Here is a 22,946-nt window from a genome sequence, read left to right as displayed (position 1 = left end):
TATTAGAGATAGTACAAAAAATGCCTAACTTTGATTCATTTTTTTTTTAAAATCTTGCTGAGTGAGGGTTAAGGGTCTTCTGAACATAGAGGGGAGTCTTGTGAAGGTTTTGATCATATAAATGGTGTCTCATGATCCATAGTTACTTATTTGGCTACACTGGATCCCATCCAGTCAACAGTATTAGGCACTTACTGAGTACCTACTACTACAGACGTAGTCATGAAGAAGGGCAGACACAGACTTTGTCTCCAGTTCCAGAGGCTGACAATATCGGCAGTAAGAAGTCCAGCTAAGAGGCTGTCGGCCCATGATATTGGTAGTCTGAACTGCAATATTGCAGTAGGGATGAAAATAAGTTATGTTTAAGAGATATTCAGGAAATAATGCCGACTGAAGATGGTACTTGACCGGAGGGGATGGAGAGGGACGAGAGGGACAAGGCAGGGGTCTTTCCACATTTCCACATGTTGAACTGCATTCCCCCTTCCTTTCTTAGTTTGACAGCCTGGTGACTTTGTGGGTGTTTCCATTTCCAGATGCCTAGTTATCAGTTTGACCTGCTGTCAGTTCCGTCATCCCATTTGGTGGGTGCACAGTGCTATGGAAGATACGGCGGGTCATTGACCTTGTAGCAGAGGCCATTTGCTATGGCAAAGCTATTATCAAGAATTATGCTAAGCAGCTCTTCTTGTCAGATGAGTTTTGCTAAACTGTTCATTCTGTTATAGGATATGTGGTACAGTAAGGTTGCAGGAACCGAGTGTAGAGTGGGGGAGGCAGGATGGCTGCAAAAAATGTTCAGAAAAGTAGAATCTCAGACCCAAACTAGTAGTAAGTGTGCTGAGAGGAAACCAGGGCTATGTAACGGATGATGTAAAATGGGTGTCCGACTTTCTGAGAATACAAAACCAGATGATTTCTCTCAAAGGCTTCCCGAGAACATTAGTATCCTGTGTTACTCTGTGGCAAAAGGTTTCTGGAAAATGCTGCACACTCAAATAGGCCTCTTGTTAGAAGAGGATCTGGTTACATTTGTGGAAGTCAGAGGTCTACAAATATATTTGTACCCCCTCTCCATGTTTTTCACTAATATTTGTATTAACATGCTGTGGAATTGGTGCCTCACAGAATGCCCCGAGGTAAATGCTGGGCTAACCTAGTAATGCTTGTGGTAATGGTGAATGCTTATTTAGTGCTTATTATCTTCTGTGCGTAGTGTTAAATGCTTTACATGGACTGTCTCGTTGAGTATTCACATTGTCAGTGCTATCTGATGTAGATATTTATTATTATCTTCATCTTAATGACAAAAGAAATACTCTAAGTTATGAAGTAATTTGTCCAAAGTAATGTCAGTAGGCAGGAAACTGGACTTTGACCAAACAATCTAATCTAAGAGGTCAAGCACTTACCCCTTTGTGCATTATCTTGACATGTCATAAGACGAAGGTCCATGGAGGGCTTGGTGGATGTTGGTGTCACTGAAACTCTTCAGTCACTCCATGAATGGGACTGGCCTTTTGTGGCCCTCAGAGACCAAATGTAACATCCAAATGACTGGATTGTTCTCTAGTCTCATAGTCATTGAGCCCATATACATGCCAACCAATACAGCAGGCATTTTGCATGCATTTCCCCATTTTATAGCAGAGGAGACTCAAGCAAGAGATCCAGGAAATGATACAATTAGAAGCCAGTGGAGCCTGGACTCAAATCCAGACAGTCAGACTCAAGAGTTAGTCATGCTCTTAATCATACAACGATGTCTCCTCAACATCTGAATTGGTGCACACAGCTTCCTCAGGCCAAGGAATGTTTGCATATATCTATATTAAAATATATGATCATTTTCAATGCATTTATCCATAGTAACGACTCCTTTTCAGAATCATACAAAATTATAGACATCATTGCTACCACTGAATCATGTTCTTAGAGATAGGATTTTTGGAAGATGTGAGGAAAAAGGTAATTTAGAGAATTCAAGAAGAAGAGGAATCAGATGAGGTCAGAAAGTGACCTCACGAACCTACCCAAAACTGTGGGTCAAACAAGAATGGAGTTCAGTATAGGATTAGAATCTGGGAAGGCAGAAATTGATGGACATATATTTTATATATGTCATAAATACAAATGAGTTGTATTTTATGTTAGTTTTGCTTACTCCTTAGCAAAGTAGTAGTTAATATAAGCAATTTAGAATAAGAGTAAAAATTCAAACCCAGAATTGCCTATTGTTAAACAAGATCTTAGGAAAATTTCCAAATTTCATCTTTGAAATGGGGATGGACATACGAATATCCCAAATTTGTTGTGAAGAACAATATAAATATTGCCACATAAAGTGCTAGAGAAACCAGGTGTGGGACTTTTATTATAGGTAGCTGTTATTAGAACATCGCTTTGCTTTCCTGAGTTTTGTGAGTTCAACTTGAAGATGTTCACTTGGTATCTTGCATTGTGCTTTTCAATTTTTCTCCTTCTGATAAAGTACAAGGCAGTGGATTCCAACAATATTAAAACATCTGTGTGTCTGTAGTAGTGGCATTGTCAGAAGCAGTTGTCCCAGGTGACTTTTTTTTTTTTTAAGCACATTAGGAATAATAGATTTGAAATGAGTTTATTCTGGACAGGAATTCATTTAACACATTTTATCTAAACTGTTTACGCTGACCATTTGACTTGGCATTGAAGAAGGAATCTTTTAGGGAAAAAAAGTAAGATAAGTCACTTATTTAAAGATTATTCAAACAACTGTGCTTCGGGTTTTGTGAATAAGTTAAATCTATATTTATATGGAGACAAATGGTAATGTTTCCCAGTTGATTTAGGCTATTGTTAAATGAATGAAGACTGAGGTAGGGCCTCTCTTATCTCTTGCATCCTATCAGGGTACTTTGTTTGAAATACTTTTATTTTTTCTCCTTAGATTTTATACAGTAAACAGCATTTCAAATACAATAAATGCAATTTTCAGGTGTTCAGGTGTTAGGGAAGCTCTAAATGTAGCACAATTATACTGGAAAAGCAGTGATTTCATCTACTAAGCATTTTTATTTTTATATTTTTATTTGCAGGATGAGTAAGAGATACTTACAGAAAGCAACAAAAGGAAAGCTGCTAATAATAATATTTATTGTAACCTTGTGGGGGAAAGTTGTATCCAGTGCAAACCACCATAAAGGTAAGCTCTTCTGGTTTTTTTTTTTTTGTCCTCAGCTCTCTTTGGAAAGTGATTTCCTTTAACACAGACTATCATGTTCTTTCTTCACTGTTCTGTTAGTTTTACTAGGTACAGGTTCCCCTCTGACACTTCGCTTTAAATAAAAACCCAGAGAGTCATCCTTGAGATGGCGTTGATAGGGGAAGCATGATTGTTTCCAGGATTACTGCCATTTTTGCAAATAATGTTCAGAGAATATGGAATAGTGACTCTGTCTTTCCCCGTCACTTCCATTTTTAAGATACCAGTGTTAAAATGTTTAGCTGACATAATAATAAACATGAGTTTCAGATTGCAGTCATCCTGGTAAGGAAAGCATCTGTAATGATCTGTGTCTTCATAGTAAGTATCCATGTAAACTTCCCCTCTATGCTGTTTGTAGATCCTATGTCTCCATGCGGGAGCACCTCTTTGACCATTTTTTGGCCTCTATCCTTAATATGATATTCAGCTGGCTCAGTTCCGAAGAGAGTGAGAAAATTTGTTTTATACATATGTGTTAAGGCTTGACAGTTCAGGCCCTTTCTGTTCTCTTTGCTGAGCCTAAGACCCAGTATAATGAATGACTACCTTTTCCAAATGAATTAAAATGGGGCTATTTCTGAACTGTTCCTTCCATAATCAAGTATTCATAACCTGGAATAGTCAATTTAGATTTTCCTGTGAACTAGGATTTTACAATTCAATTTTCAGTCCTCTGTAAAGTCTAGAGATGAGCAACTTTTACATTTTATTTTTGGTGGAAGAGGGAGCTAAGAGTGTCTTGAATTTTGTAACACTTAAATTAGTTACACATGTGCATTTAATTAGCATTACATGGAACATTAACACCAGGGAGAGGAAAGACGTGGTGTGAGGGAGTGATGCCTCTGAGGCAAAAATCTTTTCCCCTGTGTTTAAAACCAAAAAGAGACATCTTTCAAAATAAGAGAATTTTATGAAGAGGCCCTTCCTATTTCGTCATCCTGTTTTTCACCCCACAGTGTGTGTGTGTGTGTGTGACTATGTATACGTAAAATGTTAATTATATCATAGGTCTACTTTAGAATTTCTTCCTTTCTTTAATACAACGTATTGACCCACAAATCCTCTTTGATATTTGTTAGTGTAAAATTAAAAAGATAAAGAGGAGGACATTATCTTCCATGCCTCCAAATTGGCAACGATGGGCCAAATCTAAGGACAAAGTGGTGTCCTCACCTTTTAATAAGACTTGCAATGCTTGGGCTTAACAAGAGAAGACACACTGTCCCTTCTGTGCTGGGTGGTCACCCCAGTGCCCTTTCTTAGACCATACAAGAAGAGAGAAGTGGGGAGATTTATAGAAGTGGATGCCATTCTAGTGAAGCAAGGATTCATGGTAAAGATGCTCTCTCAGCTCCAAAGCCAAGTGATAGAACCTATGCGAAATGCCCCCTTTTGTTTTAAACTATTCTACCTTTAAAATAATAAGTATAATGTAGGTTAAGTCACATCCATAAAATGAATATATGGTTCATACTCACCACCCAATTTAAAGATGTAACATTCCTAACACTCTGGAAACTGGCTATTTCTGCCACTCGGATTTCATTCCTTTGCCACTTTCCCCAGCTGATCACTCATCTTAAATTTTGTGGTGATGATTGTTTTGCATTTATTTCTAATTTCACCATGTATTTATATACTGCCAAAAGGTACATTCGTTAATTTTGACAGCTACTGAATTTTCACGATAGTTTTATACTGTGCCTTTTTGTAATTTGTGACTTTGCTCAACAAGTGTTTGTGGCATTCATTATGGTTGATGGCATATAGCCAGTTTCTTCATTTTTACTGTTACTCCATATTTTATCGTACGAAGTCACCACAATTAATATATTTCTATTCTTGTACATGAACACTTGGTATTGTGTGTTCTTGCCATTATGAACAATGTTTCTGTAAAAATTCCTGTACTTCTCCCCTAGTGCATGTCTGCAAGAGTTTTTTGAGAGCCCATTCCAAGGAGCAAAACTCCTGGGTCTCTGGGCCTGTGTATCTTCAGCCTTTCCAGAGAATACCAAATGGCTTTCCAAGATGATAGTACTAATAAAGTAGCTCAAGGTATTTTCTTAGTGTCTTTATAGTCTTGCTGTAGGTGTTGATATCTCTCCTCTTGCTGTGTGACTAGTGCTCAGTGGGTCTTCTCTCTTTTCTTGATTGGTCTCCCCAGAATTGGGCCATTTTATTAGTTCTCTAGGAATCAACTTTTGCCATTGCAGATCCTCCCCCTTGTGTCTCTTCTTGTATGTCATTACTTTTTGCTCTTATCTTTATGATTCCTTCAACTGTGTTTATTTTTATTTGTATAACAAGCACTTAAGCTCAGTGTATGCCAGGTATTTGTGGGGAAGTGAAACTTCCCTGGATTTCTCAGTGCTCCCAAAAGCCCTAGCCTCCTGAGACTTTTCGCACCTATGGTTATTTGTGTAGTTAATTGCTTTGATTGAAAAGAATAATAAAACTCCTCTTATCTCCTCAAGTGAGGTAAATGCTTACAGCTTGGATTAGGTCCCTAGGTTAAACTCTCAAGGTGCCAGACGTTGGGGCACTACCTCTCTAGGTGTGAAACTCTGATCTGAAACACCTGGGGTTTTTTTGGCCCTTGGAAAGATGTATTTACATTCTGCCTAGGATCCTTTCCAACCCATCTCAAAGCAGCAAAAGATTTTTTTTTTCTTTAAAGATGGGAGGGGATGACTGTCTCTCCTGTATATAAATGGAAAACAAACAAACAAACAAACAAACAAACCACATTCATTATTCACCTGTAGAATATTCAGCTATTTATGTCAGACATTTGACCCTGCTTTCATCATAAGTAAGGCTTAGGGCAAAGCAGGCTGATTTACTTATTTATTTTGAGATAATCATAAGAAATCTGATTCAGAGCACCTTGTATAAGCCTTCAAGATAAAAGTAATAAAGATGAATATTAAAAACTCAACAGCACTATTCTAAGAGCTTCACAGATACATAACAGCTCATTTCATCTTCATAACAATCTCTGAAGTATGTACTTTTGTTAAACCCATTTTACAGATCAGAAACTATAGCAAGGAAAGGTTAAATAATTTGTCCTTGATTGGCTAGTTAGGAAGTAGGAGGCAGGATTCAAATTTAGGCAGTCTTGTTCCATATAAACATGATATATAGCTGGTCAAATTTCTGTTTATACTGTTTGTGGTTTAGTTGACTTCTTGAATCTATGGGTTGATGTCTTTCAGTAACTTTGCAAAAATTTCACACATTATCAAATATTTCTTCTACTCCATTGTCTCTCCTGAACTAGAGCTCTGGTTGTGTGGATGTCAGCTTTTTCACAGGGTCCTCTGTGTGTTTCATCCTTTGTATTTTCCAACTTAAAGTTTCTCAGTGAATTCTGGAATATTTATTCACATAATCTTACCACACTAGGTGTTCTCTTCAGCCTAATCTGCCCTTTCATCCGTATATTGAGGTTTAATTTTATCTATTGTATGCTATTCACAATTACTATTTTCTTTTGGTGAATTGGCTTTTGATATTGATCAATTTGTGCTCTCATTTATGCTTGTATTTCTTCTTTTTATACATTTTATATGTATTATGTTTTGTATATGTTATATATGACTTTAAATATATATGATTACATATAATATAAAAGTTATATATTATATGTATTTTGTATAATATACACAATATATATTAATACAAAACATACAATACACATAATATACACAATATAATATATAATATATTGTATATATTTGTTTTAAATATTATTATTATATATCACATTAAACTTATGTACATATTAATATGTACATGTTCTATGTATTATATATATGTTTTACATTTGAGTTGATGGTTCTATTTTATGAAGTTTTTGTGTTTTCTTCCTGCTGAGTCTCAATCACGATATGTTTCTTAAAGTTTTGTGATTTAAAAAAAAACTTGTATTTGTGAGAGTTTTTAAGGCCTATACTTAGGATGCATTCTTTCCCATGAGTTGCATATTACCATATGTCTTAGGTAAGGTTCTTCAAAAGCAGAGCCAAGTCAGGAATTCTTGTTGATGTGATTATTTGAACGAGTGCTCTCAGGAGGGGAGAGTGAGGGCAGCAGGATAGATCAGGAAATAGAAGTTTAGCACAAATAGAGTCTCAGCTGGAGAATAGCCTGGTCAGATCCTGTGGAGAGGCTCTGGAACATGAATTGCTTCATAGAGTTGGCCTCTCCTTGAGATAAGATAGACACCTCTTCTGTCCTTGTGTCCACTAGTCACTGGCTGTTGATCTGTTCCCCATGGCAGAGAATAGCCTTCCTGGGGAAGTGGCTCCTCTTTTGCAGAGGGAAAGCCTCCAAAGAAAGGAAGAGCCATGAACTGTAATCTGCTAACATTCACAGAAAATGGAGGAAAGGTGCATACCTGATAAAAAAAGAATCTTGGTAATGTACCAACATCTATTTTCTACTACTGTCCATTTCTCATAGCCTTCAGATCCACTTCCTGCTTATAGAAGCTCACTTCATCCAGGCAAAGCTTATCAAATTGGTTATCGTTGGTTGCAATTTCCAAGAAAATGTACTTGAGGAAGAATGGTGCCCTCCTCTGACTTGAAAGTGCAGTTGGTACCAAGGCCATTATTGATACTCGTGATCTGCACACTCCCTTAGCCATTTTATATTTCCCTTTCCTTCAGCCAGGACTTAAGCTCATCTGGGAGGCTTGCCTGATGTTACCCAGACCTCATACCTGAGGATCCTGAGCCCTGGATTATCATCTTCTTAATGCTGTGGTTGTACTTAGAAATTTATAGTTATAACTGGGCATGGGGATGCCAAAAAATGACCTAGTGAATCTAACATACTCTTCTCTGCACTCCTCCCTCCCATACACAGCAGCTACTCTCTTTCTCATGGTTATCAGAATCATTTACCACATCAATAATAATTCTTTTCTTTCTTGCTGGTCTTTGAGGTTCATCAGGCAGCAGCTCTAGCTTTATGTTTAGCAGGACTCTTACTGTTTCCTCTGGTAAAAGCATCCCCTTTCTGGGAACCAGTACCTCTAGACTCAGAGTCTCTTGGTAGTTTTCATAGGAATATTAAGATTGGGTAACTCTGATGGAAAATTTGTTTTACTCAATAATTTTCAAGTACCTGCAAGGGTACTTAAGGGCTGAGAATATAGCAGTACATAAAAAAGGCAAAAAAATCGTTGTCTTTATGGAGTTTTTGTCCTAGAGGTAGGAGAACAGACAATAAAAAGAAAAATAAAATAGTTTTATCGTATAAATGCTATGAAAAAAGACAAAAGAGAAAGGTATAAGAAGTGTTCAGGAGGGATTGTAATTTTAAAAAAGGCCTTTGAGTAAGACCTAAAGTTTCCAATGGAGCCAGCCACAGAAATATCGAGGGGAAAGGTGTTTCAGGCAAAGCAGCAATCAGTATGAATGCTTTCAAGTAGGAGCATGCCTGGAGACAGTGAGGTTTAGCAAGAAGGATGATATTCATAGAGTATGTAAGAAAGACAGTGGTAGGAGATTAGGTCATTACAGAACAGGTAAATGTAGAAGATGAAAGAACGAAATAAATAACATTCTAAAATATCGGTGCCGTAACATTGTGCTCTCAAGAGCCACCAAATGGAGAACTGTGTTGCTCTGTTATCTGAACATGATGTAGAAACACTAGAAATCCAGAGCATTTGGATTTGAAAAATGAGATCCCTAAGAATCAGAAAATGTCACCAGCTTAATAAAATATTCTGAGCTTTGGGAACTAAAAGTCTCTCACATACAGATAAATAAGTTTATTGCTGAGACTGCCACGGAGATTCAGTCTGGAATTCTCATGATTGTACTGAGCTGGGCATTTTGGGAGGGGGTAGTGATTAACTTAGAGCATTGTGACAGTCACAAAGCATAAGCAGTATTTCCCCCTTGGAAGCAATTACATTAGGTCCAGCTTCAGATATTAGGGATCAGAGAGGAAACATTTCAGTTTAGGACTCCAAGTTCCTAACAGAAAAATATAGTCATTAATCTTAGAAGGTTAATATGTTTTCTTGCCTTTTCTTCCCCTACCCATCATGTCCAAACTAAATTGAAAGAAAATGACTCATCACTGGATATGTGGGTTGGTAAAGAATCTGTATTGAATGTAAAAGAAATAGAGGTGAGTTATATACAAAAAAGTAAAAATTCATTAGCTAAGATTGAGTGCATATTACCCTCATTGGCATACAAAGTATTTACTGATCTGATTTGGGACTTTTGAATACATGGAATTTTTTCAGAGGAAAAAAGAATTCAGATAATTTTTTAGTTCAAAGCCTGGATGAGAGTATGTATGTATGTATGTATGTATGTATGTATGTATGTATTTGGTAGCTCTTTGTTGGTTTATTTGATACTTTATAAATTTATCCAACCAACTACCCCATAAACAAAATCTATATTGTAGGTCTGTTAATCTGTATTGAGATTGCTAATCTCTTTTGAGGGTTGAGTTTTAGATCAAGTTTTGAAGATCCAGTACAGCCCAGGGAATATAGCCCATGTATTTTAATAGTGTCCTATGATGACAGATAGTAGGTACGCTTGTGGTGAGCCCAACATAAAGTATACACTTACCAAATCTCTGTGTTGTATCCCTGAAATTAATGTAACCCTGTGTTTCAAATATACATCAATAAAAATAAAAGTGAAGAAACAAACATGCTGGTGTGCTATGAAGCTTAAAGTATAGTCAGGGAAAAAATAATCTGATAATCAAATATTTAGAATGGTATGAAAGTATTGTAAAATATTTTCTTTTTCAGGATAAGAGTATCTAAACTGTACAATAGTGGGAATATGATTCGGGAAGTCTTTTAGCGGGAATGTGATCAGGGAAGTCTTTTCTGGAGAAGAGATACTTGAGCTGAGTTTTGAATAGGGAGTGGGAATTATTATTATTTAAAAATATTTTGTTTATTCATGAGAGACAGAGAGAGAGGGGCAGAGACACAGGCAGGGGGAGAAGCAGGCTCCATGCAGGGAGTCTGACGTGGGACTCGATCTGGAGACCCTGGGATCATGCCCTGAGCCAAAGGCGGATGCCCAACTGCTGAGCCACCCAGGCTTCCTAGGAATGGGAATTAAGTAGGCAGAGCATGGGACATCCAGGCAGGAGGAGCATCAGGTGTAAGGTGCTGAGACATGAAGGACCAGAATGCTCTGGAGCTAAAAGATTGCTGTGTCTGTAGGGGCAAAAAACAAGGAAGTTGGTGGTGCTCATACGGCTTGAAGAGGGGCTAGGGTAGCTCATTGGGGCCATATTCAGAATGCTAGTTTACTTACAGTTGAAATTGATCCAATTTAGCTATATGGTATTTACTAGATTCTCTTGGGCTGGTTTGCACCTGATTATGACGTACACCAGAGTTGAAGAACCCAGATTTATAATTCAACATCGATTCATGATAAAAACTCAAAAAAGTGGGTTTAGGGGGAAAATACCTCGACTAATAAAGGTCATACGAAAAACCTTCAGCTAACATCATACTCAATGGTGAAAAACTGAGGGATTTTTCCCTAAGATCAAGAAAAAGACAAGGATTTCCACTTTGACCACTTTCACTCTACACAGTACTGGAAGTCCTAGTCATAGCAATCGGAGAAGAAAAAGAAATAACGGGTACTCAAGTAAGAAAGCAGTTAAGCTTTCACTTTTTGCTGATGATGTAATATTGGTAAGAAAGCAGTTAAGCTGTCACTTTTTGCTGATGATGTTATATTATATGCAGAAAACCCTAAAGATGCCACCAAAAAACTACTAGAATAAATAAATTCAGTAAAATTGAAGGATACAAAATTAATACCCAGTAATTGGTAGAGTTTCTACATACTAACAATGAAGTAGCAGGAAGAGAAATTAAGAAAACATTTCCATTTACAACTGCACCAAAAAAGAATAAAAGACCTAGGAAAAAATTTGACAAAGGAGATGAAAGACCTGTACTCTGAAAACTATAAAGCATTCATATAATTCATGTTTTTTTAAGGATTTTGTTTGTGAAAACAACTGGATTAATGTTCCCAGAGAAAGAAAATGGCCAGAACATAAACTAACCTTATTTTGGACTTGTAACAACACACTTAATTATTTTATTTAATTTTCAGAGTAATACATGTTTGAGGAATTTTGATAATAAAGAGAAATATCAAGATGACAAATAGGATCACCCATAAGTCTTCCACACAGTAATTACTAGATGGCATTTGGGTGTATTTTCATGTGGTTTAATTTATGAGCATATTAAAATGTCTGAAAGCATGATGTTGATTCATTTATGTATTCACACATTTATTGACATGGACTTAGGTGTGTGAGAGACTGAGCTGCCCTGAGCTGGTGTTTCTGTTTTAAACCATGCAGATTAGAGGTGTTGTTTTCCTGGAGTTTACCCTTCTATATCCTAATCTTTTTCTTCTCTCTTTAATTTTAAGATACCTCATGCTTACAGAATAGTGCGTAGAATATATATGTACATGTGAAAGAATAATTCTAAAGCAAACAACTGGGCAACTACCAACAAGGATAAGAAATAGAATGTCAGCCCCTTACGACTCCTCATGCCTCACCCTGATTACAACCCCTCCTCCCACAGACATACTGTACTCTTCCTGACTTTCTACCCCTAAACAATAGAATGTAATTTTACATACGTTTTTAATTTTGTAAAAATGGAATCCTGTTTTGGACATTTTTTTTTTAGTGTGATTTGCTGCTTCCCCTGAAGATTTTCTCTAGGGATTCATCTATGCTGTGAAATAGGATTTGACTATATGAATATATTGTGATATGTTTATTTCTTTTACTATTGACAGACATTTGAATCTTTCAAGTTGTTGGTTGTTTTTGACAATGCTGCTGTAGACATAATTGTACATGTACTTTCGTTTACATATACAAAATTTCCTCAGGATATATTTCTAAGATGGGAAATTTATGAGCCATATGATAACTACTTATTTATTTAAAGATTTTATTTTATTTTTTATTTATTCATGAGAGACACAGAGAGAGGCGGAGACATAGGCAGTTGGAGAAGCAGGCTTCATACAGGGAGCCTGATGTGGGACTTGATCCCAGAACCCTGGGATCATGCCCTGAGCCGAAGGCAGACGCTCAACCACTGAGCCACCCAGGCATCCCAATAACTACATATTTATTTATTTATTTTTCCAGACCCAATAACTACATATTTAAATTTATTTTTCACACTTTCAAAAATTTATTTATTTATTTATTTATTTATTTGAGAGAGCGAGAGAGCATGAGCATGGGCCAGTGGGGAGGGAAAACAGTCTCCCCACTGAGCAGGGATTTCCAATGTAGGACTTGATCCCAGGACTCCGCGATCATGACCAGAGCCAAAGGCAGATGCTTAGTGGACTGAGCCACCCAGGCACCCCTATATTTTTTCCCACTTTGAATAGTTAACAGTAAAGGATGTGTATTTACTTATATATCTAAAAACTATTCCTAAACACATCTTAATTGGGGCATAAGAAAACATAATGTCTTCTACTTTGGCAAATTACTTATCTCTAGTGTTAGATTTCTTTGGGACATTTTCATTTGTTAGCACTAATATAAAATTTTTGTGCAATAAATCTTTACATTTAATATTTAATAATTCATTGAGTTCATAAATTTGGTTAATATTAATTTCTTTAATAATGAACACAAACGAGAATTTCTGAGGTCAAAAAGAATGAAACAGGTTTGTATCCTTCAACCCTTGCTCGGGACTGAGGAAATCATACTAAGGTGATTTACAATAGGGAATTGGTTACAAAAGTGTTGCAAAAGGAGAAGGAAACAAGGCATGATGGTAGGACTACCCAGACATTGGTAACCGCAGAAAGCCATTCCTCTCCCTAGAGGTGAGAGGGCAAAAAGAAGCAGCGTTACCAGGTGCTCCTGAATGTATTTGCTGTTGAGGTCCCTGAAACCCTGCTGCCACTACAGGAATCCCTTTCATTGACACTGAGCAGGAAGCCTCTCATGGTATTGCAGGGCCTGGGGGGCTAAACGCTGCCATTGCTGCTCTTGGCTAGTGTTGCGGCAGCCCACAGCCATCTACATCGTCCTCCCTCAGTACTTCTGAAGCCAGAAGCAGGAAAAAAAATGTTGATTCTTTTTTTTTTTCTTTTAAGATTTTATTTCTTTATTCATGAGACACACACACACACAGAGGCCGAGACATAGGCTGAGGGAGAAGCAGGTCCCATGCAGGAAGCCCCATGTGGGACTTGATCTCGGGGCTCGGGGGATCAAGTCCTGAGCCAAAGGCAGATGCTCAACCATTGAGCCACCCAGGCGTCCCGAAATAGATGATTCTTACTGCCTTCAGTCTCCCTTTCTTATGAGAGCCTTCCTCCTAGAAACACACTCCAAGATGGAATTCAGTGGTATAAGAAATTTGGCGGGGGAAACACTTTTGAAGTACAAAGGAGGCAGGAGCAGGAGTAGATGGAGGTGAGCCTTCAGACCATGAGGAAGGTCTGACCCCTATGAAAGAAGAGAAAGAAGGAAGGAAGGAAGTCTGGGTAGGAAGAACCTCAAACTTGATCCCAGTTTTGAAAACACCTTGGCCAGGCCAATTTGGAATCTGTGGGCAGGGGTTACCCTTTGGAGAGAGTCCCATGATGGACTGTGGTAATCCTGTCATGCTCAGTCATTGACTGGTAGCAGCTCAGGGAATGTGTGCCCTTGGTGGGAGCCTCTAATGGATCTATAGGTGGGGCAGATGGAGGTTATAGATCAACTGTGTTCTTTGCAGTGGGTTCTTTTGAAGGAGATCTAACATACATCTTATGGCTGTCATACTTTGATGGGCAAAGCCACAGGGCAATCTGAGAAATCTAGTATCTTAAGCTTGTAGCCCCCTTGAGTACAGAGAAAGTGAAGACAGAAAAATGTTGGAGAAGGGGCACCTAGTTGGCTCCGTTGGTTAAGCTTCTGCCCTCAGCTCAGGTTATGATCCTGGGATCCTGGAATGGAGCTGCTTCTCCCTCTTCCTTTGCCCCCCTCTCTCTCTTTCTTTAATAAATAAATAAAATATTAAAAATGAGATGAGAATGACAAATATCTACCACAAGAATATTTATACAGGAATTTATATTATACAGGAATATTTCAATGATTAAATTACTCTTTATTCCCTCACAGAAGTATATAAAACTTTCTATCTCTCTAGTCTAAAAATTTGGGCTACTAATTAAAAAAAAAAATCTTCGTTAAATCAAAATGTCCTGACATAGACTCTTATTCAAATGTTAATATTTTTGAGTACTAATGAATGAATAAATGTTTGAACTCGTCATTTTCTATTATTTGAATTATTCATCAGTTCCTTTGCCAATTCAATGTTTCTTTTGATCTGTTTGAAAACCTTACATAACTCTTAAAGCTTGATCATGTTCATTGTGTATCTTCAGTGTATATGCTTTTCAAATTTTAATGTTTTAAAATAATGTTTATATTTCCCAGACACAAAGCATCCTACACTATTGTTGGAGAGAATTTAGAAAATATGTAAAAATATAAAGAAACTTTAAAATACCTGTAATCCTATATATAAATCATGATTTACTCTGAATATTATTCATATATCAAGAATATATTATATCCATAGATTTTTCTCCTTTCTTACTATATTGCAAGCATATTTTCATGTTTCCTGTAAAAATAGTTAAGCATACTATGTTTATTTTTCTTTAGTAAAAATAATCCTACAATGAACATTTGTATATGCAATTATTTTTTCCCATATCTCCCCTGGCCTACTAGATCTTTAGTGATGGAATTACTAGGTCAAATGACTTAAATTTTAAAATATTACTATTTTCACAATGATATTTTTAACTTTAAAAATAATTTGTGTTGGTTTTAGAATATTTAGAAAATATAGGGGATCCCTGGGTGGCGCAGCGGTTTGGCGCCTGCCTTTGGCCCAGGGCGCGATCCTGGAGACCCGGGATCGAATCCCACGTCGGGCTCCCGGTGCATGGAGCCTGCTTCTCCCTCTGCCTGTGTCTCTGCCTCTCTTTCTCTCTCTGTGTGACTATCATAAATAAATAAAAAAAAAATAAAAAAAGAATATTTAGAAAATATAAAAGAAGTACTGATAAAAATTATCTAATATACTCACAGGATGTTCATTTATTAATATTTCTATGGGTTAAATGTATGCATTTTGACATATAGTATCATGTTACAAACATCCCAATTTACATTCCCATCAGCGCAGAATTTGCACACATTCTTGTCAAACCTGAGATTGAGCATTCTACTTGATCTTTGTCAACTTTATCCTGTTCTAATTTGCAATTTTTATTTACTAAAAATGATACACATCTTCATTGATTTATTGACCATGTGTATCTTTATTCATTATCTTTTCATGTATTTTGTCTATTGTTTTTATTAGATGACCCTGCTTTTCCTTATGGCTTTATGAAAGCTCTTTATAAAGAGCTAAACTAAGGTTTGGTGTCGTGTCACCAGTGATTTATATTTTGCTTCCGTGTTAGCATATATTGTGCATAAGAACAGCTTTAGACCCTGTCTGTTTTAATCCAGGATTCTCCTTTTACTAACTGTAAGTAATGTTTTCTTTTTTGGCTGGAGGGTTGAGTATCTGGATAGTTCAAGATAGTTTCCTTTACCTCAAATTAAAAAAAATTATATACATTGCCATTATATATCTATATTTGGTTTCTTTTAATTATGGAGTAAATCTTTTCAAGCCTAGGTTCTAGTTTTCAAAGAAAACCTGACTTTTACTTTGTATTTAGTAATTTTGTCTTTTCTTTTTTTTTTTTTTTCTCCCTCCTCTGTTTCTGGATCCCCTATTATTTGGCTGTTTGGCCTCCTGGACTTGACTTCTTTACAGTTTTAGTTTTTTTTTTTTTTGTCTTTTGCATTATGGTTGTTTTTGGGTGGGGGTGGATATCTTTACTTTTGTTATCTAAACGTGTGTAAAATTTATATTTTTTATACTTTTGATTTCTGGGTGCTCTCCATGTTGTTGACTGAATGTTCTCTTGCCCCCCTCCCTTTTATAAGTATTTCCTCTTGCATAGTCTCTCTTCAAATATTTTTTTCCTCCTTTGTTATTTTAGTTTCTGTCTTTCATGCTCAAAGCATTTCTCAGATAACTGATAGCTAATCCCAAACTGTCTGCTCTGGAAGCTCTGAGCATGTCAGCGGGGCTTGTAGAGTTTGAGATTCAATTTAAGATGATATGTCAGAACTTTTATTGGAGGGACCGGTGGTGTCAGTACATTTGAGTTTTCCCTTTTGGACTGGTCAGATTTCTTAGAGAAGAATCCTTTAATCTCTTGGCTGAGAATGTCAGAGTTGAAAAGTAAAAGCAGGTGGGGTGAGGAGTTATGTTTCACTTCAATTCTGTAGTTCATTCAATAGGGTGCTAGCACCTCTAGTCTCGCTGTGTTCCCCAGTCCAGAGACTACCTCTGTGTTTCTCCCCAAATAATAAACCTGCAAGCTTTTGCCAGGTTGGCAGTTGGACAGCTACCTGGTGACAAAGAATGATGGAGAGTAACTAGAGATTTCACTGCTTCTTAGACAGGCTTTAACCAATGCTCCTAATTATTGTCCTCAATCCCACACTCTTTCCAGACCTATCTGCTCCCTTTAGTCCTTCATTTTCTGATAATTCTGCACTGCAAGCTAGATATTCTCTTTCTTGAGACCAATAAGTCAATTCGAAAATGTTGTTGCTCTTGCCTCCTACTTAAATGCGTTTTTCAGTCTACCATCTTAAATCAGAACACTAATGATGTTTTAAATTTTCTTTTTTCTTTTTTTTGTTTTCTTATGCTTTTTCTTGGTAGGCTCTATTTTACTTCCACACACCTCTTTCCAGTTCCAAACTTCTGCTCCACAACCTGTGATAGTTCATTTTTCATCCTTGCTTTGATCAAGTGTACTTTCCTTGAATGATATGGAAGTACAAAGCAAGAATGTTACAGCATTTACATTTTTTTCTTCTATATTTTTATGTGATGCTATGATAATGCTTTTAGAGTTACTATAATATCTTCCTTTCATTGAAAAATACCATTCTGCAGGCCTTGTTTTTTCTTCATATTTTCTCATCCATTCCTATTATTTTTTTAAAAATTTTATTTATTTATGATAGTCACAGAGAGAGAGAGAGAGATGCAGAGACATAGGCAGAGGGAGAAGCAGGCTCCATGCAGGGAGCCTGATGTGGGACTCGATCCTGGGCCTCCAGGATCACGCCCCGGGCCAAAGGCAGGCGCCAAACCGCTGCGCCAAACCGCTGCGCCACCCAGGGATCCCTCATCCATTCCTATTATTTGTCCCAAACTGGAGAGTGGGTCTTGAATTTTCCCTCCCCATGTGTATCCTCTTGGAATTCCATTCTCAAATGTAGATAAGCTTTGGCTAGATCTGTTGATCTCTGCCTGGTTTCTTAGTATTTGTGGAAGCTGCAGGGAACTTGGTAGTGGTAGAGCTGCCTTGCTGTGTACACATGACATTCCCACCTTCTTCTGAAGGCTGCTACCAGAGGGCTTTCTTGCCCTCTACCCATGTCCAATCAATTGTAAAATTCTATTTGTTTTAATTCCTGCCTTTCAAATCTGAATATTTTCCATCTCCAAGGTCTTTATCTTCTTTGAGCTATTACAATTCACTTCTCATCCAATATTTCCTGACTCTTATCCATTATCCACACAGATACAGAAGTAAGCTTTTAAAAGTAAATATTTGATAATTTTACTTCTTTACTTAGAACCCTTAAGATAAAGTTCAAGATTTATAACGATTGACAAAGCCCATGTGATTCATCTCTTTGCATCTTCTTTAGGTACATTCCCTCTTTGTATGATCCAGACACATTCTTTTTTTTAATATGTTTTTTTAAATTTTTATTTATTTATGATAGTCACACAGAGAGAGAGAGAGAGAGAGAGAGAGGCAGAGACACAGGCAGAGGGAGAAGCAGGCTCCATGCACCGGGAGCCCAACGTGGGATTCGATCCTGGGTCTCCAGGATCGTGCCCTGGGCCAAAGGCAGGCGCTAAACCGCTGTGCCACCCAGGGATCCCGACACATTCTTTTTTTTTTGCAATTTCTTGAAGGCATTGGACTCCTTCATGTGACCTTTACCTTTGTGTGCTTTTTCCATTTATTGTTCTATTTGTCTGGCTAACTGCAAGCTATTATTCATGTTTTTAAAAAATCTCCCCAGAAGGCTTTTCATAACTTTGTGGGTTAGTTTCTCTGTTGTATGGTTAAATAGTACCTAGCACCCTTTATGGCCTTTATCACAATTGTAATTGATTAATTATTTGTATAATTATTTGTTAATGGAGCCCCACTTGGTGGAGTGTCTGCTTCTCCTCCCTCTGCCTCCTCCCCCCTGCTCATGCTCTGTCTCCCTGTCTCTCAAATAAATAAAATCTTTAAAAAAAGAAAGAAAAAAATCTTTTTCTGTATATTTTCTCTTATTACTTTAAGGTATTAGGTTTTGTTTTCAGTTCAGAATGTATTTGGAAGTATAGAATTAGAGGTGTTCTGAATATTTAAAGTTTAAAAAATGGATAATCCTTCTTATTTCTAGTATGACTTCCAATACATTATTTATTTGGGCTATGAAAGGAGTATTCTTTTACTAGCTCACACATTCATGATTTTTTTTTTTTTTGTAATACACATAAGAACAGGTCTACTATGAGGAGAATGAATCTTACTATTTCAAGAAATACAATATAGTTTTTCTGGTATTGGTGGGTTCAATGGTCATTGAATGAAGTTACACATCATTATTGCATAGTTGCATGCTTAAAGAAGATGAAAATCATAACGCATTTATTCTCTTTTGATTGTGAACAATTCATTAATTGAAGAATATGTAATTATTTTCAGGCCTACACTGGACATTGTATGGCTATCCAAAAGAATTCCATAACTTATTTTGGGGAGTTTATTTAAGTATTCCTATGACTGACCCTCATCATGAAGTAATGATCATAGGAAGTCAAGGACATCTTGAATTAATTTACCTTAGAATTTGCTATTCCTTGCTTAGAGGAGTGCTTCTCAATCATTTTCCCATTTTTGTACTCTAAGGAGCTTTTTAGACTTTTTTTTCCTAATTGAACCCCACTTTTTTGGAGATTTTAACATCGCAGATATACTGTATATCTGTTTATGTGCTGCATATATAGCTATGATTTATAGTTAGAGAGTAAGATTTTTTTCTCATGAATCAATTTTCACCCCTGTTGAAAATTCATGACCAGAATTTGTTGATTTTTTTTTGCTGTGCTACCTGTTTCATAGTACTATTCTTCTCCTGTCATTAATCATCATTTTAAAAAGTCCCCAATAGCATATTGACATAACAGACCTTAAGGACTTGGAGGAGCTAATATAACCTAGTAGATCAATAATCCACATTTTAATGAGTTCATATGACAACATATTTGAGGGAAAAGCCTCTTTCATATATCATATGATTTATTCTATTCATATTCTTTCCTGAGTGTGGTAAGAAAAAATATTGGCCTACTGAAGCACTAAAATATTTAATTAATTACACCAGCTTCCTAGCCTTAGTCCTGTGAGCACTTTTCTTACCACATTACCAAACCATACTCTTGTATAATTTTTATAATAATAGAAATTATCACACCACTGGGAAATATTCTTAGTATCTTCTCTAGTTTCTACTTCCTCATATTGTGAGTTCCATGTCTGTATCACTGACATAGTGGATGTCTGTATCATAGGAAGTCATTTACTTAGTAATTTAAGTCTAGTAATGGTCTTTGGATGCTAATAAAATAAACAGGACACAAGACTAGATATTAAATTACCAAACGATGACTACTTAGCTGATCATTCAGTGATGAACATCTCTACTTTTCCAAATAATCTGTTTATAAGTTCACAATGACTATGGGAGACTGCATGTGTAGGGTAAACAGATTGAAAGCCAAACTTGAAATGGTGCTTAATATGCTTACCTGATCAAAGTGATGAAAATAGAAAAAAAATGAGTGAGGAGAATTTAGGGTTTGAGCTGAATGCCCTTGGGTGAAACATATTATCTCTGGAATTTTAGTTTCCTTATCCATAAAACAGGAATAATAGGTGCATATTTTCCTACACTGGATTGGTGGAGAGCTAAAAAATGATGATGTGTATGAAACTTCTTTTAAAGTGACATAAAGTGTAAGTCATTATAGTTTTTACTGTGTATAAAATCTAAATTTTTACTGATAATACTTTTAATAAATATTGATTGCTTTGAAAGGTATTCCTTGGGAAATAAAATTAAAGTGTGAGTCACATAGGGAACATTTTCTTTCCTTTCTGAAATCGATACATAAAATGATCAGCCCCTTAATTCTTCACCCATTCATGAAATTAATATGCTTTTGCAAATATATATCTGTGAGAATATTTTGAGGAAACTGTTACCTGTTAGTAGAGTGTTGTATGTTGTTTTGGAATGTATTTTCAAGTTACAACTAGTCATTGGAAGATTAATGTTGAGAAAATCAATTGAAAATTTTTCCTGATTTAAGATAAACTGCATTAAATGAAAATCAACTATAGATAAAAGTGATAGCTTCACTAATAGTGGATTCAGGAAGAAAATATACTAATACATTATTAGGTTATTTATGTAGTAGTTTTAGCTTATATGTTATTTTCTAATTTTGCAAATGTCTTATCTCAAGATAGATGTTACTTCAGTAAAATCACCCTGTTGTATTTGTTTCCTAACAAAGATAAGCTACTCTAACATCAATATAAAACACTGTAACATTTCTTTGTGTCTTCCTCAATTTCTTTCCTAAGTGTTCTGTAGTTCTTAGAGTATAGATCCTTTACCTCTTTGGTGAGGTTTATTCCTAGGTATCTTACAGTTTTGGGTGCAATTGTAAGTGGAATCAATTCCTTAATTTCTCTTTCTTCTGTCTCATTGTTAGTGTATAGAAATGCTGCTGATTTCTATGCATTGATTTTTATATCCTGCCACATTGCTGAATTCCTGTATGAGTTCTAACAATTTTGGGGTGGAGTCTTTTGGGTTTTCTATATCAAGTATCAAGTCATCTGCAAGGAGTGAGAGTTTGACTTCCTCTTTGCCAATGTGAATGCCTTTTATTTTTTCTTGTTGTCTGATTGCTTCTAGTACTATGTTGAACAGCAGTGGTGAGAGTAGATATCCCTGTGGTGTTCCTGATCTTAGGGGAAAACCTCCGTTTTTCCCCATTGAGAATGATATTTGCCATGGGCTTTTTGTAGATGGCTTTTTTGATATTGAGGTATATTCCCTCTATCCTTACAATATGGAGAGTTTTAATCAGGAAAGGATGCTGTATTTTATCAAATACCTTTTCTGCATCAAGTGAGAGGATCATATGGTTCTTGTCTTTTCTTTTATTAACGTGATGTATCACGTTGATTGATTTGTGAATGTTGAACCACGCTTGCATCCCAGGAAAAACATTCCATACTCATGAATTAAAAGAATAAATATTGTTAAAATGTCTATGCTACCTGGAGCAATCTAGACATTCAGTGCAATCCCTATCAAAATATCATCAACATTTTTCACAGAGCTGGAACTAATTCTAAAATGTGTATGGAACCAGAAAATACCCTGAATAGCCAGAGGAATGTTGCAAAAGAAAACCAAAGCTGGGGGCATCACAATGCCTGACTGTATTACAAAGCTGTGGTCATCAAGACAGTATGGTCCTGGCGCAAAAACAGACACTAAGATCAATGGAACAGAAGAGAGAACCCAGAATTGGGCCCTCAACTCTGTGGTCAACTAATCTTCAACAAAACTGGAAAGAATATCCACTGGAAAAAAGACAGTCTCTTCAACAAATGTTGGGAAAATTGGACAGCTACATGCAGAAGCCTGAAACTAGACCATTCTCTTACACCAGACACAAAGATAAATTCAAAATGGTTGAAAGACCTAGATGTGAGACAGGAATCTACCAAAATCCTGGAGGAGAACATAGGCAGCCACCTCTGTGATCTCGACCATAGCAACTTCTTTCTAGACCCATCTCCAAAGGCAAGGGAAACAAAGGCCAAAATGAACTATTGGGATTTCATTAAGATAAAAGGATTTTGGACAGTGAAGGAAATAGCAAAACTAAAAGGCAGCCTACAGAATGGGAGAAGATATTGGCAAATGACATATCAGATATAAAGGGTTAGTACCCAAGATCTATAAAAAACTTATCAAACCTAACATCCAAAATACAAATAATCCAGTAAAAAAAATGCACAGAAGGTATGAGAAGACATTTCTCCAAAGAATACATAAAAATGGCTAACAGACCCATGAAAAAAAATGTTCCACATCACTTGTCATCAGGAAAATACAAATTAAAACCACAATGAGTACCACCTTACACCAGTCAGAATGGCTAAATTTTTTAAAAAAATATTTTTATTTATTTATTTGAGAGAAGGAGAGAGCAGGAGAGCACAAGCATTGGAGAGGGAGAGAAATTCTAGCAAGGAGTCTGATGCAGGGCTTGACCCCAGGGCCCTTGGATCATGACCTGGCCCAATAGCAGCTGCTTAACCAACTGAGCTACCCAGGCGCCCCCAGGAATGGCTAAAAT

At 36.5% G+C, this 22,946-nt stretch overlaps 1 protein-coding gene across 2 annotated transcripts in view; it reads left to right on the top strand.

The window, feature by feature from the left end:
* The window catches only part of TAFA2 (TAFA chemokine like family member 2), a 448,988-nt gene that overhangs the window by 308,635 nt on the left and 117,407 nt on the right, over positions 1–22,946 (top strand). For both annotated transcript variants that reach the window (XM_025476775.3, XM_049115111.1), the window contains exon 2: positions 3,081–3,187. In XM_025476775.3, the coding sequence (XP_025332560.1) occupies positions 3,082–3,187 (106 nt within the window). In that variant the 5' untranslated portion in view covers position 3,081. The remainder of the gene's footprint in view (positions 1–3,080; positions 3,188–22,946) is intronic.

This window comes from Canis lupus, chromosome 10 (assembly GCF_003254725.2).
Source record: "Canis lupus dingo isolate Sandy chromosome 10, ASM325472v2, whole genome shotgun sequence".
NCBI classification, from domain to species: Eukaryota; Metazoa; Chordata; class Mammalia; order Carnivora; family Canidae; genus Canis; species Canis lupus.
This window is presented reverse-complemented; position numbering and strand designations above follow the sequence as displayed.